Below are 19,212 nucleotides of genomic sequence, written 5' to 3'. Positions count from 1 at the left end.
ATCCTAATCTCGAAATACGCCAACCCAACAAGTACCTTCGGAGACACCTGTAGAGCACCTTTATAATCACCCAGTTACGTTGTGACGTTTGGTTGCACACAAAGTGTTCCTCCGGTAAACGGGAGTTGCATAATCTCATAGTCATAGGAACATGTATAAGTCATGAAGAAAGCAATAGCAACAAACTAAACGATCAAGTGCTAAGCTAACGGAATGGGTCAAGTCAATCACATCATTCTCCTAATGATGTGATCCCGTTAATCAAATGACAACTCATGTATATGGTTAGGAAACATAACCATCTTTAATTAACGAGCTAGTCAAGTAGAGGCATACTAGTGACACTCTGTTTGTCTATGTATTCACACATGTATTATGTTTCTGGTTAATACAATTCTAGCATGAATAATAAACATTTATGATGATATAAGGAAATAAATAATAACTTTATTATTGCCTCTAGGGCATATTTCCTTCACCGGGGTGGGGCGGCGCCTGGAAGGGGACCGGACCGGGCCGCGGCTGAGGAGCCGGGGCAGTGGTTGGGCCACCATCGTGGGTGCCGGCGGTGAGGGCCGTGTGAGTGGCCCGAGTGCGCGAAATCCTCATCCTCCTTTCCTCCAGCTTCAGGTACGCCACGACCTTGGAGAAAGTCGGTTCGGCGATGAGGGGGATGTTGGAGGCGGCGTTCCCGAAGTCGTCGTTCAGGCCGGCGATGAGCGTGATAAGAAGAAGCTCGTCGGAGACCTTCTCACCGAGGTCACGGAGCTCGTCAACGAGCTTCTTGAGGTGCATGCAATAATCGTCAACGGATGAGTCGTGCTGCTGACACCCAAAAAACTCGTCGTGCAAGAAAACCTTGCGCTGGAGCGCGTTGTCGGTGAAGAGACCGTTGAGCTTGGTCCAGACGGCGTGAGCATCATCCTCGGCAGAGACCACCGTGCGGAAAAGGTCCTTCGAGATGGTGGTGTAAAACCAATGAATGAGAGTGGCATCAATGGTCATCCACTCCTCATCGTCATCCATGAACCGAGAATCCACGGAGCCATCAACGTGATCCCGGAGATTGTACTCACGGAACACAAGGGAGAAGTACGTCTTCCAGGCATAGTAGGTGGAGGTGAGGTGATCGAGGACGGCGGGAACCCGTCCGAGGATGTTGAAATCGCAGATGAGGACGGGGTCGGGGCCAGCGAACGGGTTGGTGCGGGTGGTGGCGGAGGATCCAGGGGACGCCATGGGAGCGGCAGGGAAGGTGGTGCGGCGCAGCTTGGGAGGGGCGACGTGGCTAGCGGCGCGGGTTAGGGTTGGCGCGGCTAGGGGTGGCGGCCAAGATATACAATAAACATGCACAACCATATATTCGGTTGGGGAACGTAGTAATTTCAAAAAAAAATCCTAGGCACAAACAGGATCATGGTGATGCATAGCAACAAGAGGGGAGAGTGTTGTCCATGTACCCTCGTAGACCGAAAGTGGAAGCGTTAGCACAACGCGGTAGATGTAGTCGTACGTCTTCACGATCTGACCGATCCAAGTACCGAACGTACGGCACCTCCGAGTTCAGCACACGTTCAGCTCGATGACGTCCCGCGAACTCCGATCCAGCAGAGCTTCACGGGAGAGTTCCGTCAGCACGACGACTGATGACGGTGATGATGTTGCTACCGACACAGGGCTTCGCCTAAGCACCGCTACGATATGACCAAGGTGGAATATGGTGGAGGGGGGCACCGCACACGGCTGGAATAGATCAACAGATCAACTTGTGTGTCTAGAGGTGCCCCCTGCCCCCGTATATAAAGGATCAGGGGGAGGCCACCGTCCAGGAGGAGGGTGCACCAGGGAGGAGTCCTACTCCCACCGGGAGTAGGACTCCCTCTTTTCCTAGTTGGAGTAGGAGGGGGAAGGAAGGGAAGGAGAGGGGAGGAAGGAGAGGGGAGCCGCCGCCCCCCCCCCCCCTCCTTGTCCAATTCGGACTAGAGGGGGAGGGGGCGCGCGGACAGCCCTAGGCGCCCCTCCTCTTCTCCACTAAGGCCCATCTTGGCCCATTAAACTTCTCGGGGGGTTCCGCTAACCCCCCGGTACTCCGGTATATGTCCGAAACTCCCCGAAACCATTCCGGTGTCCGAACATAGTCATCCAATATATCGATCTTTATGTCTCGATCATTTTGAGACTCCTCGTCATGTCCGTGATCACATCCGGGACTCCGAACTATCTTTGGTACATCAAAACACAAAAACTCATAATACAATCGTCATCGAAGTTTAAGCGTGCGGACCCTACGGGTTCGAGAACTATGTAGACATGACCGAGACATGTCTCCGGTCAATAACCAATAGCGGAACCTGGATGCTCATATTGGCTCCTACATATTCTACGAAGATCTTTATTGGTCAAACCGCATAACAACATACGTTGTTCCCTTTGTCATCGGTATGTTACTTGCCCGAGATTCGATCGTCGGTATCTCAATATCTAGTTCAATATCGTTACCGGCAAGTCTCTTTACTCGTTCCGTAATACATTATACCGCAACTAACTCATTAGTTACAATGCTTGCAAGGCTTTTAGTGATGTGCATTACCGAGTGGGCCCAGAGATACCTCTCCGACAATCGGAGTGACAAATCCTAATCTCGAAATACGCCAACCCAACAAGTACCTTCAGAGACACCTGTAGAGCTCCTTTATAGTCACCCAGTTACGTTGTGATGTTTGGTAGCACACAAAGTGTTCCTCCGGTAAACGGGAGTTGCATAATCTCATAGTCATAGGAAAATGTATAAGTCATGAAGAAAGCAATAGCAGAATACTAAACGATCAAGTGCTAAGCTAACAGAATGGGTCAAGTCAATCACATCATTCTCCTAATGATGTGATCCCGTTAATCAAATGACAACTCATGTCTATGGCTAGGAAACATAACCATCTTTGATCAATGAGCTAGTCAAGTAGAGGCATACTAGTGACACTCTGTTTGTCTATGTATTCACACAAGCATTATGTTTCCGGTTAATACAATTCTAGCATGAATAATAAACATTTATCATGATATAAGGAAATAAATAATAACTTTATTATTGCCTCTAGGGCATATTTCCTTCAGTCTCCCACTTGCACTAGAGTCAATAATCTAGATTACACAGTAATGATTCTAACACCCATGGAGCCTTGGTGCTGATCATGTTTTGCTCGTGGAAGAGGCTTAGTTAACGGGTTTGCAACATTCAGATCCGTATGTATCTTGCAAATCTCTATGTCTCCCACCTGGACTTGATCCCGGATGGAGTTGAAGCGTCTCTTGATGTGCTTGGTTCTCTTGTGAAATCGGGATTCCTTTACCAAAGCACTTGCACCAGTATTGTCACAAAAGATTTTCATTGGACCCGATGCACTAGGTATAACACCTAGATCGGATATGAACTCCTTCATCCAGACTCCTTCATTTGCTGCTTCCGAAGCAGCTATGTACTCCGCTTCACATGTAGATCCCGCCACGATGCTTTGTTTAGAACTGCACCAACTGACAGCTCCACCGTTCAATGTAAACACGTATCCGGTTTGCGATTTAGAATCGTCCGGATCAGTGTCAAAGCTTGCATCGACGTAACCATTTACGACTAGCTCTTTGTCACCTCCATAAACGAGAAACATATCCTTAGTCCTTTTCAGGTATTTCAGGATGTTCTTGACCGCTGTCCAGTGATCCACTCCTGGATTACTTTATTACCTCCCTGCTAAACTTATAGCAAGGCACACATCAGGTCTGGTACACAGCATTGCATACATGATAGAGCCTATGGCTGAAGCATAGGGAACATCTTTCATCTTCTCTCTATCTTCTGCAGTGGTCGAGCATTGAGTCTTACTCAACTTCACACCTTGTAACACAGGCAAGAACCCTTTCTTTGCCTGATCCATTTTGAACTTCTTCAAAACTTTATCAAGGTATGTGCTTTGTCAAAGTCCAATTAAGCGTCTTGATCTATCTCTATAGATCTTGATGCCCAATATATAAGCAGCTTCACCGAGGTCCTTCATTAAAAAACTCTTGTTCAAATATCCCTTTATGCTATCCAGAAATTCTATATCATTTCCGATCAACAATATGTCATCCACATATAATATAAGAAATGCTACAGAACTCCCACTCACTTTCTTGTAAATACAGACTTCTCCAAAAGTCTGTATAAATCCATATGCTTTGATCACACTATCAAAATGTTTATTCCAACTCCGAGAGGCTTGCACCAGTCCATAAATGGATCGTTGGAGCTTGCACACTTTGTTAGCTCCCTTTGGATCGACAAAACCTTCCGGTTGCATCATATACAGCTCTTCTTCCAGAAATCCATTCAGGAATGCAGTTTTGACATCCATTTGCCAAATTTCATAATCATAAAATGCGGCAATTGCTAACATGATTCGGACAGACTTAAGCATCGCTACGGGTGAGAAAGTCTCATCATAGTCAATCCCTTGAACTTGTCGAAAACCTTTTGCAACAAGTCGAGCTTTATAAATAGTAACATTACCGTCAGCGTCAGTCTTCTTCTTGAAGATCAATTTATTCTCAATGGCTTGCCGGTCATCGTGCAAGTCAACCAAAGTCCACACTTTGTTCTCATACATGGATCCCATCTCAGATTTCATGGCTTCAAGCCATTTCGCGGAATCTGGGCTCACCATCGCTTCTTCATAGTTCGTAGGTTCGTCATGGTCTAGTAACCTAACCTCCAGAATAGGATTACCGTACCACTCGGGTGCGGATCTTACTCTGGTTGATCTACGAGGTTCAGTAGCAACTTGATCTGAAGTTTTATGATGATCATCATTAGCTTCCTCACTAATTGGTATAGACGTCACAGGAACCGGTTTCTCTGATAAAATACTTTCCAATAAGGGAGCAGGTACAGTTACCTCATCAAGTTCTACTTTCCTCCCACTCACTTCTTTCGAGAGAAACTCCTTCTCTAGAAAGGATCCAAATTTAGCAACAAAAGTCTTGCCTTCGGATCTGTGATAGAAGGTGTACCCAACAGTCTCTTTTGGGTATCCTATGAAGACACATTTCTCCGATTCGGGTTTGAGCTTATCAGGTTGAAGCTTTTCACATAAGCATCGCAGCCCCAAACTTTAAGAAACGACAACTTTGGTTTCTTGCGAAACCATAGTTCATAAGGCATCGTCTCAACGGATTTCGATGGTGCCCTATTTAACATGAATGCAGCTATCTCTAGAGCATAACCCCAAAACGATAGCGGTAAATCAGTAAGAGACATCATAGATCGCACCATATCTAGTAAAGTACGATTATGATGTTCGGACACACCATTACGCTGTGGTGTTTCAGGTGGCGTGAGTTGCGAAACTATTCCGCATTGTTTCAAATGTAGACCAAACTCGTAACTCAAATATTCTCCTCCACGATCAGATCGTAGGAACTTTATTTTCTTGTTACGATGATTTTCAACTTCACTCTGAAATTCTTTGAACTTTTCACATATTTCAGACTTATGTTTCATTAAGAAGATATACCCATATCTGCTTAAATCATCTGTGAAGGTGAGAAAATAACGATACCCGCCGCGAGCCTCAACATTCATCGGACCGCATACATCTGTATGTATGATTTCCAGCAAATCTGTTGCTCGCTCCATAGTTTTGGAGAACGGCGTTTTAGTCATCTTGCCCATGAGGCATGGTTCGCAAGTACCAAGTGATTCATAATCAAGTGATTCCAAAAGTCCATCGGAATGGAGTTTCTTCATGTGCTTTACACCAATATGACCTAAACGGCAGTGCCACAAATAAGTTGCACTATCATTATCAACTCTGCATCTTTTGGCCTCAATATTATGAATATGTGTATCACTACTATCGAGATTTAATATAAATATACCACTCCTCAAGGGTGCATGACCATAAAAGATATTACTCATATAAATAGAACAACCATTATTCTCTGATTTAAATGAATAACCGTCTCACATTAAACAAGATCCAGATATAATGTTCATGCTCAACGCTGGCACCAAATAACAATTATTCAGGTCTAAAACTAATCCTGAAGGTAGATGTAGAGTTAGCGTGCCGACCGCGATCACATTGACTTTGGAACCATTTCCCATGCGCATCGTCACCTCGTCCTTAGCCAATCTTCGCTTAATCAGTAGTCCCTATTTCGAGTTGCAAATATTAGCAACAGAACCAGTATCAAATACCCAGGTGCTACTGCGAGCATTAGTAAGGTACACATCAATAACATGTATATCACATATACCTTTTTTCACCTTGCCATCCTTCTTATCCGCCAAATACTTGGGGCAGTTCCACTTCCAGTGACCAGTCTGTTTGCAGTAGAAGCACTCAGTCTCAGGCTTAGGTCCAGACTTGGGTTTCTTCTCCTGAGCAGCAACTTGTTTGCTATTCTTCTTGAAGTTCCCCTTCTTCTTCCCTTTGCCCTTTTTCTTGAAACTGGTGGTCTTGTTGAGCATCAACACTTGATGCTCCTTTTTGATTTCTACCTCCGCAGCCTTTAGCATTGTGAAGAGCTCGGGAATTGTCTTATCCATCCCTTGCATATTATAGTTCATCACGAAGCTCTTATAGCTTGGTGGCAGTGATTGAAGAATTCTGTCAATGACGCTATCATCCAGAAGATTAACTCCCAGTTGAATCAAGTGATTGTTATACCCAAACACTCTGAGTATATGCTCACTGACAGAACTATTCTCTTCCATCTTGCAGCTGTAGAACTTATTGGAGACTTCATATCTCTCAATCCGGGCATTTGCTTGAAATATTAACTTCAACTCCTGGAACATCTCATATGCTCCATGACGTTCAAAACGTCGTCGAAGTCCCGGTTCTAAGCCGTAAAGCATGGCACACGGAACTATCGAGTAGTCATCAGCTTTGCTCTGCCAGACGTTCATAACATCTGGTGTTGCTCCTGCAGCAGGTCTGGCACCTAGCGGTGCTTCCAGGACGTAATTCTTCTGTGCAGCAATGAGGATAATCCTCAAGTTACGGACCCAATCCGTGTAATTGCTACCATCATCTTTCAACTTTGCTTTCTCAAGGAACGCATTAAAATTCAACGAAACAACATCACAGGCCATCTATCTACAACAACATAGACAAGCTAAATACTATCAGGTACTAAGTTCATGATACATTTAAGTTCAATTTAATCATATTACTTAAGAACTCCCACTTAGATAGACATCTCTCTAATCATCTAAGTGATCACGTGATCCAAATCAACTAAACCATGTCCGATCATCACGTGATATGGAGTAGTTTTCAATGGTGAACATCACTATGTTGATCATATCTACTATATGATTCACGCTCGACCTTTCGGTCTCAGTGTTCCGAGGCCATATCTGCATATGCTACGCTCGTCAAGTTTAACCTGAGTATTCCGCGTGTGCAACTGTTTTGCACCCGTTGTATTTGAACGTAGAGCCTATCACACCCGATCATCACGTGGTGTCTCAGCACGAAGAACTTTCGCAACGGTGCATATTCAGGGAGAACACTTATACCTTGAAATTTAGTGAGAGATCATCTTATAATGCTACCGTCGATCTAAGCAAAATAAGATGTATAAAAGATAAACATCACATGCAATCAATATAAGTGATATGATATGGCCATCATCATCTTGTGCTTGTGATCTCCATCTCCGAAGCACCGTCATGATCACCATCATCACCGGCACGGCACCTTGATCTCCATCGTAGCATCGTTGTCGTCTCGCCAACTATTGCTTCTACGACTATCGCTACCGCTTAGTGATAAAGTAAAGCAATTACAGGGCGATTGCATTGCATACAATAAAGCGACAACCATATGGCCCCTGCCAGTTGCCGATAACTCGGTTACAAGACATGATCATCTCATACAATAAAATATAGCATTATGCCTTGACCATATCACATCACAACATGCCCTGCAAAAACAAGTTAGACGTCCTCTACTTTGTTGTTGCAAGTTTTACGTGGCTGCTACGGGCTGAGCAAGAACCATTCTTACCTACGCATCAAAACCACAACGATAGTTCGTCAAGTTAGTGCTGTTTTAACCTTCTCAAGGACTGGGCGTAGCCACACTCGGTTCAACTAAAGTTGGAGAAACTGACACCCGCCAGCCACCTATGTGCAAAGCACGTGGGTAGAACCAGTCTCGCGTAAGCGTACGCGTAATGTCGGTCCGGGCCGCTTCATCCAACAATACCGCCGAACCAAAGTATGACATGCTGGTAAGCAGTATGACTTGTATCGCCCACAACTCACTTGTGTTCTACTCGTGCATATAACATCTACGCATAAAACCAGGCTCAGATGCCACTGTTGGGGAACGTAGTAATTTCAAAAAAATCCTACGCACACGCAGGATCATGGTGATGCATAGCAATGAGAGGGGAGAGTGTTGTCCACGTACCCTCGTAGACCGAAAGCGGAAGCGTTAGCACAACGCGGTTGATGTAGTCGTACATCTTCAAGATCCAAGTACCGAACGTATGGCACCTCCGAATTCAGCACACGTTCAGCTCGATGACGTCCCGCGAACTCCGATCCAGCAGAGCTTCACGGGAGAGTTCTGTCAGCACGACGGCATGATGACGGTGATGATGGTTCTACCGACACAGGGCTTCGCCTAAGCACCTATACGATATGACCGAGGTGGAATATGGTGGAGGGGGCACCGCACACGGCTGGAATAGATCAACAGATCAACTTGTGTGTCTAGAGGTGCCCCCCTGCCCCCCTATATAAAGGATCAGGGGGAGGAAGACACCGGCCAGGAGGAGGGCGCGCCAGGGAGGAGTCCTACTTCCACCGGGAGTGGGACTCCCTCTTTTCCTAGTTGGAGTAGGAGGGGGAATGGAAGGGAAGGAGAGGGGAGGAAGGAAAGGGGGCGCCCCCCCCCCTCCTTGTCCAATTCGGACTAGAGGGGGAGGGGTCACGCAGCCAGCCCTAGCCGCCCCTCCTCTTCTCCACTAAGTCCCATCTTGGCCCATTAAACTCCCCGGAGGGTTCCGGTAAACCCCCGGTACTTCGGTATATGTCCAAAACTCCCCGAAACCATTCCCGTGTCCGAACATAGTCATCCAATATATCGATCTTTATGTCTCGACCATTTCGAGACTCCTCGTCATGTCCGTGATCACATCCGGGACTCCGAACTATCTTCGGTACATCAAAACACAAAAACTCATAATACAATCGTCATCGAACTTTAAGCGTGCGGACCCTACGGGTTCGAGGACTATGTAGACCTGACCGAGACACGTCTCCGGTCAATAACCAATAGCGGAACTTGGATGCTCATATTGGCTCCTACATATTCTACGAAGATCTTTATCGGTCAAACCGCATAACAACATACGTTGTTCCCTTTGTCATCGGTATGTTACTTGCCCGAGATTCGATCGTCGGTATCTTAATACCTAGTTCAATCTCGTTACCGGCAAGTCTCTTTACTCGTTCCGTAATACATCATCCCGCAACTAACTCATTAGTTACAATGCTTGCAAGGCTTATAGTGATGTGCATTACCGAGTGGGCCCAGAGATACCTCTCCGACAATCGGAGTGACCAATCCTAATCTTGAAATACATCAACCCAACAAGTACCTTCAGAGACACCTGTAGAGCTCCTTTATAATCACCCAGTTACGTTGTGACGTTTGGTAGCACACAAAGTGTTCCTCCGGTAAACGGGAGTTGCATAATCTCATAGTCATAGGAACATGTATAAGTCATGAAGAAAGCAATAGCAGAATACTAAACGATCAAGTGCTAAGCTAACGGAATGGGTCAAGTCAATCACATCATTCTCCTAATGATTTGATCCCGTTAATCAAATGACAACTCATGTCTATGGCTAGGAAACATAACCATCTTTGATCAATGAGCTAGTCAAGTAGAGGCATACTAGTGACACTCTGTTTGTCTATGTATTCACACAAGCATTATGTTTCCGGTTAATACTATTCTAGCATGAATAATAAACATTTATCATGATATAAGGAAATAAATAATAACTTTATTATTGCCTCTAGGGCATATTTCTTTCATATTCAACATAGATCACTAAAGTAGTGATCTAAACACTTTTATATTTCTTTACAAAGGGAGTGTCTAACAAAGTCTCATCTAACTCATATGTCGTTTGTGTTTAAAAAAACTCATGTCATATACCTTTACACGGAAATTACGTGGGGATCTTTTCATTTTCTTTTTTCATACTAATGTCATTCAGATGAGACTTGATTAGTTATCATCTAGATGAAAGCTAGCCATACCCTATAAATTAAGCGCGTGCAAAAAAAGAAAGGTTAGCAATGTCTTATACTCCCTCCGTCCAGAATTAGTTAAAATCCATTAGAGCTAAAGTTTTGTATATAGGGCTCATTGTTTTGGGAATGGTCAAATATAGCAATATAGCAGTGTCTACGTTAAATTCTGTCAAATTTTGGTTCTCAATGTGGAATCAACCAATGCATTAGGAATGAGGGGGTCATGTATGTAGCTTTTGTCTATACTTAACTGTGTCCTCCTTATTTGATGAGATTTGTAGGACAATCCTCCTATACGTACGAAGAATTCCCATGTAACACTTGTATGATTAGAGACAGTCCGGGATGATTCAGTTTGTGGGACATCACATGCAACATGATTTACTATCTGGTCGACCGATGTCGGACGAAAAAGCTTTGTGTGCAGGCATTTTCATTTATAAGATGGGCCTAATAAACCGGAAAGGATGGAGTACTTCTTTTTCTAGTTAAACAAATATGAAACAATAGCAAATCAATGCTAACAAAGAGCAACTTCTAACCAAAACGCAAATTCAACAATCATTATCATCACAATTCATTGGCGCCCAACCACGTCTCCCTGCATAAGCTTGAGAAATCACCTTCTCCAGCGGCTTCACTCTAGCTTTGATACTTCTTTGATTTTGGTATTTCTTCTCAAAAAGCACTGGACATATTCCAGAAATTCCAACACATTGTTACTCCCGCATGGAGCAAACATTGCATTGAGACAATGGGAAAGAGTCACTCCACCCTCAAAACAAATCATCGGTGTGTTCAAGCGTTCTGGTGATCATCCAAAAGCAGAGAAAATCACTTGCCAGATGAAATTGGCTAATGAGTAGCCATACAACAGATGATCCACCCTTTCTCTTTTTTCTCCATAGAAGTGACACTTTCATCACCACTCCAACCCCTTTTAACCAAATCATTCTGTGTTAGGATGTTATGTTATTAACTATCAAACATAGGGAGATTTTCATTTTAAAGGGTACTCTGAGCCCCGCATGTGTGTGTATCTAACCATAGACATTGATCTGAGCTGAAGGTATAAGATCCTGACTATGAATTTTCCTTTTGTGTCCATGTTCCGGTTCACTTTATCTTCTTCATCTCCCAGGTCCACAAAGTTCACAAAATACTGCAATATTTCTCGCTGGTCTGATATCTCGCCATATAATAATCGTGTATGCTTATAGTGTGTCCAAGGTCAATATGGAAATTCTTTTAGAGGTTTTCCCTTACTTTGTTCGTGTTAACAAACAATTCAAAATACCTCAACTTTTTTAGAACAGGTCCAAGTCAAATAGTAATGATTTGAAACACTTCTTTTTCCATTACACTATTTTGAAAACCTAAGGACTAGATCATATGGATATGGAAAATTATAGGATTTTCGATCCTAGTGGAAAAGGAGGCAAATAGATACCCAATTTAAAGTGAGTAAATAGAATGATCCACCAGTCAAGATTTTCAGGATTGTCACCCATTCAATGTAAAGGGATGTTGTACAATGTGGGGAATTTGATGCAAAAGGTCTCCCATTAAGGCAAGTGTCTTCTCAGAAAAGCATTATGCTTCCATCCCCTACAATCATCTCGATATATCTATGAAAAGCATGATTAAATTCATCAGACTCTTGCCATAGGTCATAACAGTGATCCATGATTCCATTCTTCCACAATGACAACACTTGTCTCTACAAATATTTCCCTTTTAGCGGTGTTTGTCATGTATCTACAATATTTTCCGATCACAACAATAGTTTGCAATGTATGCTCTAATTCAATGGGGTGAGATCAAGAATTCTCAAACCTCCATAATCCTTTGCTAAGTGCACTATAGGTCAGTATAACATATGGTACATCTTCCCATTAGTCTGTTGCCATAACATTCTACCCTGTGATAATCCATTCTCTTAACAACTCCATTAGGGCCTCCACAAAGGAAACCATGTGCAGGGGAACACTGCTCATAAAACAATTCGCCAAAGCTGCCCTTTGCCTCCTATTGATAGGATATTTCTTTTCCATGCGAGGAGTTTCTTTTCAACTTCATATTAATTTGGTTTCCAATGTGAATTGCTTGACATCAATTGGAACCCCAGAGAAAGAGAAATGAAAAGTGTGTCCATATTGCAAGTAAAGATTTCACGGTGGTTGTAATCTAGGAAAGGATATCTCCTAGACAATAAACTTGACTCCTATGAAAAATTATTTCCAACCTAAAAATTATATTCAATTGTACACATCATGAACTTGAGATCTCTAGCATTTTTCATGCCATTCTTATGTAAAAAAATACAATGTCATCAACATATTGTAAAATTGCTAGACCACAATCTACTAGATGAGGCACCAAAACTTTTAGACAACCCAAATATTGAACTTTCTTGATAAGCCTGGTTAGCCCATCTGCTATAATACCTAAAAAGTGGGGGGGGGGAAGGGGATGACTGCCTAACACCTTTGAAAGTGGGGAAGGATGCATCCATAGTATTCAACTCTATAGACAATCCTCCACCCCTAGCAATTTTTATTATCCAATCACGCCAAACATCTGAATCCTTTGATGTGCGTCATTTGATAAAGAAAGACCATTTGACTTTGTCATGGGCATACGCAAAATCCGTCTTAAGCAAAAAAAACTTCTTTTTTGTTAGAGTGAATCTCAGTGCAGTTTCATGCAACGGGACAATACCCTCCATGATATCTTTCTGTTTAATAAACCTAGTTTGTGTGTCACAAACCACCTTAGGAAACATTATACTCTATTAGCCAACACATTTTGTAAGTTTTTTATTACTTGCATTGAAAAGACATATAGGTTTAACATCTAAATAATTGTTGCATCAGGTGTTTTGGGAATCAAAGAGATAACAACATGATTTAGTCTCTCAATAGCCAATATCTCGATATGAAAAGCATCAAATAACTCTTTCAAATCATCTTTACTTTCTTTTCAAAACTCCAGATAAAATTTAGCAGGAAGGTCATCTCAACCTGTTGCGTTGTTGTGCTTCAGCACAATACTTCTTCTACCGAAAACTCATAAACCAGGAAGTCTCTATCTCTATCTTGCTAAGATAATCATTCACATTCAACCCCATCAATCTACACAGATTGGCATGTCCAAACAATGGGGGAAGAAGCGCCCTTACCCACCCGATTCGTACCAAGATAGTTGTGGGACACACACTACTTCTATTCTCTGGGACGAACCTTGCTCTACCCGGTGTGCTACGTGATTCGCCCTAGTTGCAGTGCGTACATAGTGTTTCTGCGAAATGAGCTTCCATTTTGTGCTAACTAAATGATTGTGCATTGGTATGGATTTGAACTAAAACCACAATAATTATTTTGGAACGGAGGGAGTAATTATATATTATCACTTCTGCCACCTTTCTCCTTGAGTGAATATAAAGTAAAATACATTATTTCAAAATATGTCCTCCACGGAATTGGTACAGATCCCTCAACCAACCAAGTCAGTTAGTTTCGAGAAGGAAACGCATCTAGCACCCCTGCATCGTCCCATTAGGCGATTCGTGTGTCTCCCCTCTGTCGTCGCTCTAGCCCCCTCGCCCCTTTCTCACTCCCAGCCGCCGGCAAGTGCCATCCGGGCAGAACTCCGGTCGGTGGTTGGTGGTCGGCGACGGCGTGACTCTTGCTTTCGAGCCTTTCCTCTCCGTTCAAATCTGGATGTGTCCAAGAAGGGCGTGTGTAGGGCAGTGGATCCATGCGTCTATTGCACTTATGGGCGTGCTTCCCAGCGTACGACAACGGGCTAGTGGTGGATCACTCATCCGCGTCTTGTTCTGGGCACCTTGCCTAGTGGTCATGCTTCTCAGGAAGGCAAGGCACGAGACGGTAGGTTTGACCACTCCTCGGCCAGATCCGACCACTGATGTTGGCGGGGCTCGATCTAGGGCATGGTGGTCGTTGTTGCCGTCTTGTGGTGATATTTGTGGTCCTGATCCAGCTAGCCTTGGGTGAGGATGCCCGAGTAGCCGACCCATCACCGAGATTCACCTGTTGAGGTGACCATTCCGGCCTGCCGCCGCGGACTTGTTGCATTGTGGTGGCCACAAAAGTGTCTTCACAAGGGTTCCTCACTCTAGATCCGTTGGTTGACTTCGGCAGCGAGATGCAAACTGTGGAGAAAGGTTGACGTAGAGGGATGGTTGTGGAGCGAGTGTCGCACATTATAGTTGATGGGATTGCCGAAAAGTGATGGTGACAACACATGAGTGACGTCGATGGTGGTGCTAATCGAGCGTCCAGCCTCGAACTTCGGGGTGAAAGCCTAGGACTGACCCGAGTTGGTTATACCTGGCAATGGTGATGTTCTTACGTTGTTACCTTCTTCAAGGCATTGCTCGGATATGCTCGAACTGATTTTTTACGGTGGAAACCTAGATTCTGACCTTCGCTGGTTGGATCTAGCAACGGTGACCCATGACCGTCACTTCTTTCCAGAAGGAGTTACTGTTGAAGAACATTGTCACCCGTGTGGTGTAATGAGATGGTTGTTGTGGATATAGTTATTGTTGTAGTTTATCGATCGTAGATATGATCATTTTAGTCTCATTGTGTTTCTAAATGCTTCATTTGAAGACAATAAAATCTACCCTATGTCGACAAAATGTCTTCACGCAGTGGAAGACAACCGTGATTAATTTTTAGTGATAATTAAGTGGTTCCCCATTCACATCAACAAAATGTTGTCTATGTGCGACAAAACTTATGCCATTGAATTTGTTTTTCATGACAGTTTTTTACAAAACTCTTATATTATTGGTCCTATTGATGGACAAAGTTGAGTATATACATTTGCGTTGATGTTGCATTACGTGCGTTGGTGCCGGAGTTGGCAAGTTCTATCTTACTTTACCATCATCCATCCATATATAAAGCTAAAGCACGCAATCTGCCTTGCTCTTGAAAAGAAAGGCATGCCGGAAAGAGGCTACAAATTCCCTTCCAACGCGTGGTTGGCAAGAACATACTGACCGTTTCGAGCTCTTTTTCTTGCGATAGTACTCCGTATAACATAAACAGGATCGATTGGAACAAAGCTGTTCCAGGAAAAATGCCCGGTGGAGCCACTGGGGGGTCCAGGATTTTGGACCGCTGGAGGTAAGCAGGCACAGCAGACTAACAGCAAGCACCAGGCCCATGAATTTAGATGGCATCACAAATAACAGATAGATAACATACCATCTCGGATCCTGACAAGTCCAGCAAAATCTCAAACACTACTAAATTTTCATCTGATACACCAATAACAGTGATGAGTGATTCGCACAATATTTCACGATTTTGGGGCAAAGATACAACTCTGACCAAAAGCTCAACAGTCTGCCCGCCAAAGTGATCTAAGCAGCAGCAACCTCCTTCTTAAGCTTCGCTAGCTCCTGCCTGATAGCTCCTCCCCTCTGTTTACATTGTAATCATAAATGTCAGGAATGCATGCACAATTTGCTTACAGGAATTAATCATGAAAGAGCCTTTGGGAATCTCACCTTGATCTTGGCAAGCATGACCTTGAACCTGTCGAAGTCATTGAGCGCAGCCCTCTTCTTCTGGACAATCAGCTTCTTGCCCCATGAGCTGTTTTCCCACTTGGTCTTCACATCTGCAATCAGGATGCCATTCTTTTAAACAGTTGCCATTAACAATTTTTTAATATTTATTGAAGGACTTGTTTAATACCAGCTTCCTCCATAGCTTTGATCAAAGTTGCCTTCTTAGGGATCCGCTTGATGTCAATCTTGATGTCGGTCAGAGAGAGCCGCTTGAAGTTCATCTGGCAGCGGACCATGTCCGGAGCATCAACAAGTGCCTGTTTTCACATAAAAGCAAATGCATTGAGTACTTCAGCAACCAAAGAAAACCATATACTTCGGCAAATGCAAATATATGCAAATATCAACTCTAGGGAAGTTAACAGTTAAACAAGTATCAACACATATCAAGAGCAGATCAGGCAATCATCATCGAGAATGTAGACAATAGAAGTCCCGTTATTTGCAGCATAATGGGCAGGTTTTTTTTTTACATCAAGCATAATGGGCAGGCTAGTGCTTAGTCAGATGCAGTATCTCACTCTGATCACTTTTTTGGAAGAAAATTATGTTAATGCAAACAGCAAAACAAGACATGAAATGCCATTCCAGATAAACAGTCCATGAGACTAAGGGTCAAAGAACAATTTTAAACACCATCAACTCAGAGTAGATATTGTAGTAAGTGATATAAATATCCTAACAAACATTAGAAACTCATTACCAGGAAACAATCAAAAAACTGAGCTATAACACTGTAACTAATACTTCCTCTGTAAACTAATATAAGACCTTACATCACTAAGGCATAGTGATCTAAAAAATCTTATACTAGTTTACAGATGGAGTACAATTTATGTTGCCTTTAAAAATATGATTCGCCAATATAATTTAAAAAGTAGCTATAGGGACAACCCAGCAAGGAAACTGGCAAATACTGCATCAGTATCATAAATTGCAAACCACGACCTGCTGGATATACCAAGAAACAGTAGTAGACTATGTTTTTAAGGCGTCGCCTAGTCGTCGCCTAAGCGTCAAGGCGCCCCAGGATGGCAAGGCGTCTACCCTGCTTTAGACAGATATGAAGTGTACGGCTGTGGCTGCTCCTGGGGCTTGGAGATGACGGCCCCGCTGTCTCCCGGCACCATGAAGAGGAGGGAGGACTGGAGGCTCCTGGCTGCCCTAGTTGTGGCTGCTCCTGGGGATTGCTGCTGTGAGGGAGAAGGGTGGGGCCATGAAGAGGAGGGGGGACTGGAGGAGGGAGGACCAGAAGGGTGTGGCGCCGTGGTGGGAAAGAAGGGAAGGAGATAGTGGAATTAGGTCACAGGGGTGTATATGGCCACTAGATGGGCTTTTGGGCCACTGGGAGGTGCATAAGTAGTGGCCCATCTCTCAGCCATTGCTCTTTTTCTAGTATTAATATGTGCAGACCTATCGATAACTCTTTTCCTGCAATGTTTAAGGCATCGCCTTGCCTCGCCTTGGCGCTTAGGCGTCAGAGCGGCCCTCCTCCGCCTTATGAGGCTTTACCGCCTTAAAAACATAGGTAGTAGAACAGAGCAATGCTGCTATCATGAGAAGAAGAAGAGGAGGATGAAGGCATCACAAACCAACAACTCATGGAAGATGAAGTTAATACTTTAGTTATTTATTTCACAATGAAAACAGCAATAAATATCGAGTGGCAAAATACATCACAGATATTTGAGCAATAGCATGTCCGTCTGTTTATTTTCAGTAGTAACTCAGACATTTAGGTAAGGCCGCAAGGCACATTCGAGACTGATCAGGTGAGCTAAAGCATATACAACTAAAAACATTGTCAGGGTTGATAAAGGGCCGCATGTTAGAGATGAGTCAAATATAAAACATAAACAAGTTATGCTAACATAACTGCGCTGACAAGAGTCTGCAATATTACTTGCCAAGTGTAAACTTCAAATGGCATGTAAAAAATCAACTAGCATTTTCAAATTTGTATAGTTGTAAAGGCTAGTTAGATATGCAAGCAAAGTTAAGTAACAAAGAATCGCAGAAACACTATGATATCCGTACAGTTACACTTTTACTTGGAATCATACAAAGTCCACACCTTGAACAGCTCAAATCTACAGCCTAGGGACACGCAGAGAAGAAAAGTCTAAACTAGAGCACGATCTCAATCACTACGTCCGTATAGGCTCCTCCGTCAAAGCAGATCGAGAATGACACGAGGAAGCAGGGAAGGGCATCAAACTCACCCTGTTCTGGTCAACAACGTCGACGATGACGACGAGACGGCCGTAGTCCTTGCCGTAGTTCACCAGGGCGACCCGCCCGATCTCCACAAACCTCTTGAACGGCTGCACGAGCACGAAAACAAGCCACAATCGTCATCAACCAAGACCACGAGGGAGAAGGAGAGAGAGAAAGCCTGACGGCGAGTGAGATTTTCCAGGTCTTCCTACCATTTTGCGGCTGCGAGGGCGGCGGCGGCGGCGGCGAGAGGCGGGAACGAGCGAGACGGGGAGGCGGAGGGCGGCTAGACAGGGGAGGGAGGGGCTGGATGTAGCGGATGTGTATATAGCCTAGGCGAGGAGTTCTATAAGAGCCGACAGATCTGGTGATCGACGCTTCTAGTCGTCCGATCTAGGTTAGAGGTTTCTGGGGGTTGTGGTATGGGCTTTTGGAGCACTGTGAGGATTTTTGGGCTTCTATCGTATGCACTCCGGTAATGGGCTTACGCGGGCTTAACTGGATAGGCTGGATTCATATCGGGCCTACAACCTGAAATACTGACACAGGCTTTTCAGAAAGAGAATTATAAAACCTAAAAAAAATTAGAGAATTATAAATTTGTCTCAAAAAAGAATTATGAATTTCCCTAAATAAAGAGAATTATAAATAGACTAAAACTGCTTTCTTGACCGTCTTGCTACACGCGAACATTATCCGCGAGATCAAAGCCACGATGCCGGTGTTTCAGTCTTGTTCCTTCACTTTTGAGGGAAGAGACTTAAATTCTGAGGCACATAGTCTTGCTAAACATGCATCTTTTTGTAGGTAGCTATTTCTCGCTCCTACAGCCACGTGATATCAATTGTATTTCAATGAACATTGTCGTTGATCAATAAAGGGGGTGTATTTAGACTTAGAGCATCTCTAGCAGACCCTATATAATATCCCAACCCGTAAAATAACCGTCAAAATACGGTCCGCGTAAAAAAAGTCACCCGATCAGACACTGTAAACGCGTCGGACCTGTAAAAAGTTTTAAGGGGCGTGGAAAACATTCACGTTGAAACTGTGAAAATAAGGATTTCGGAG

General features: G+C 43.8%; 2 protein-coding genes across 2 annotated transcripts; both read right to left on the bottom strand.

Annotated features, from left to right (window-relative positions):
* Window positions 1–459: 459 nt before the first annotated feature.
* On the bottom strand, window positions 460–1,239 carry LOC109759229 (uncharacterized). The gene has a single exon (XM_020318052.1). The coding sequence runs from the start codon at window positions 1,237–1,239 to the stop codon at window positions 460–462; it is 780 nt and encodes a 259-aa protein (XP_020173641.1).
* Window positions 1,240–15,494: 14,255 nt separating this feature from the next.
* On the bottom strand, window positions 15,495–18,501 carry LOC109759231 (large ribosomal subunit protein eL14z). The gene is made up of 5 exons (XM_020318055.4): window positions 18,354–18,501; window positions 18,147–18,248; window positions 16,052–16,181; window positions 15,862–15,974; window positions 15,495–15,774 (listed from the first exon to the last, which is right to left on the bottom strand). Exons 1-5 carry the CDS (start codon window positions 18,354–18,356, stop codon window positions 15,715–15,717), a joined length of 408 nt encoding a protein of 135 aa, XP_020173644.1. The 5' UTR covers window positions 18,357–18,501; the 3' UTR covers window positions 15,495–15,714.
* Between the last annotated feature and the right edge of the window lie 711 nt (window positions 18,502–19,212).

This window comes from Aegilops tauschii, chromosome 2 (genome assembly GCF_002575655.3).
Source record: "Aegilops tauschii subsp. strangulata cultivar AL8/78 chromosome 2, Aet v6.0, whole genome shotgun sequence".
Classification (NCBI taxonomy): domain Eukaryota; kingdom Viridiplantae; phylum Streptophyta; class Magnoliopsida; order Poales; family Poaceae; genus Aegilops; species Aegilops tauschii.
Note: the sequence above shows the minus strand (reverse complement) of the source record. Positions and strands in the feature narration are given on the sequence as shown.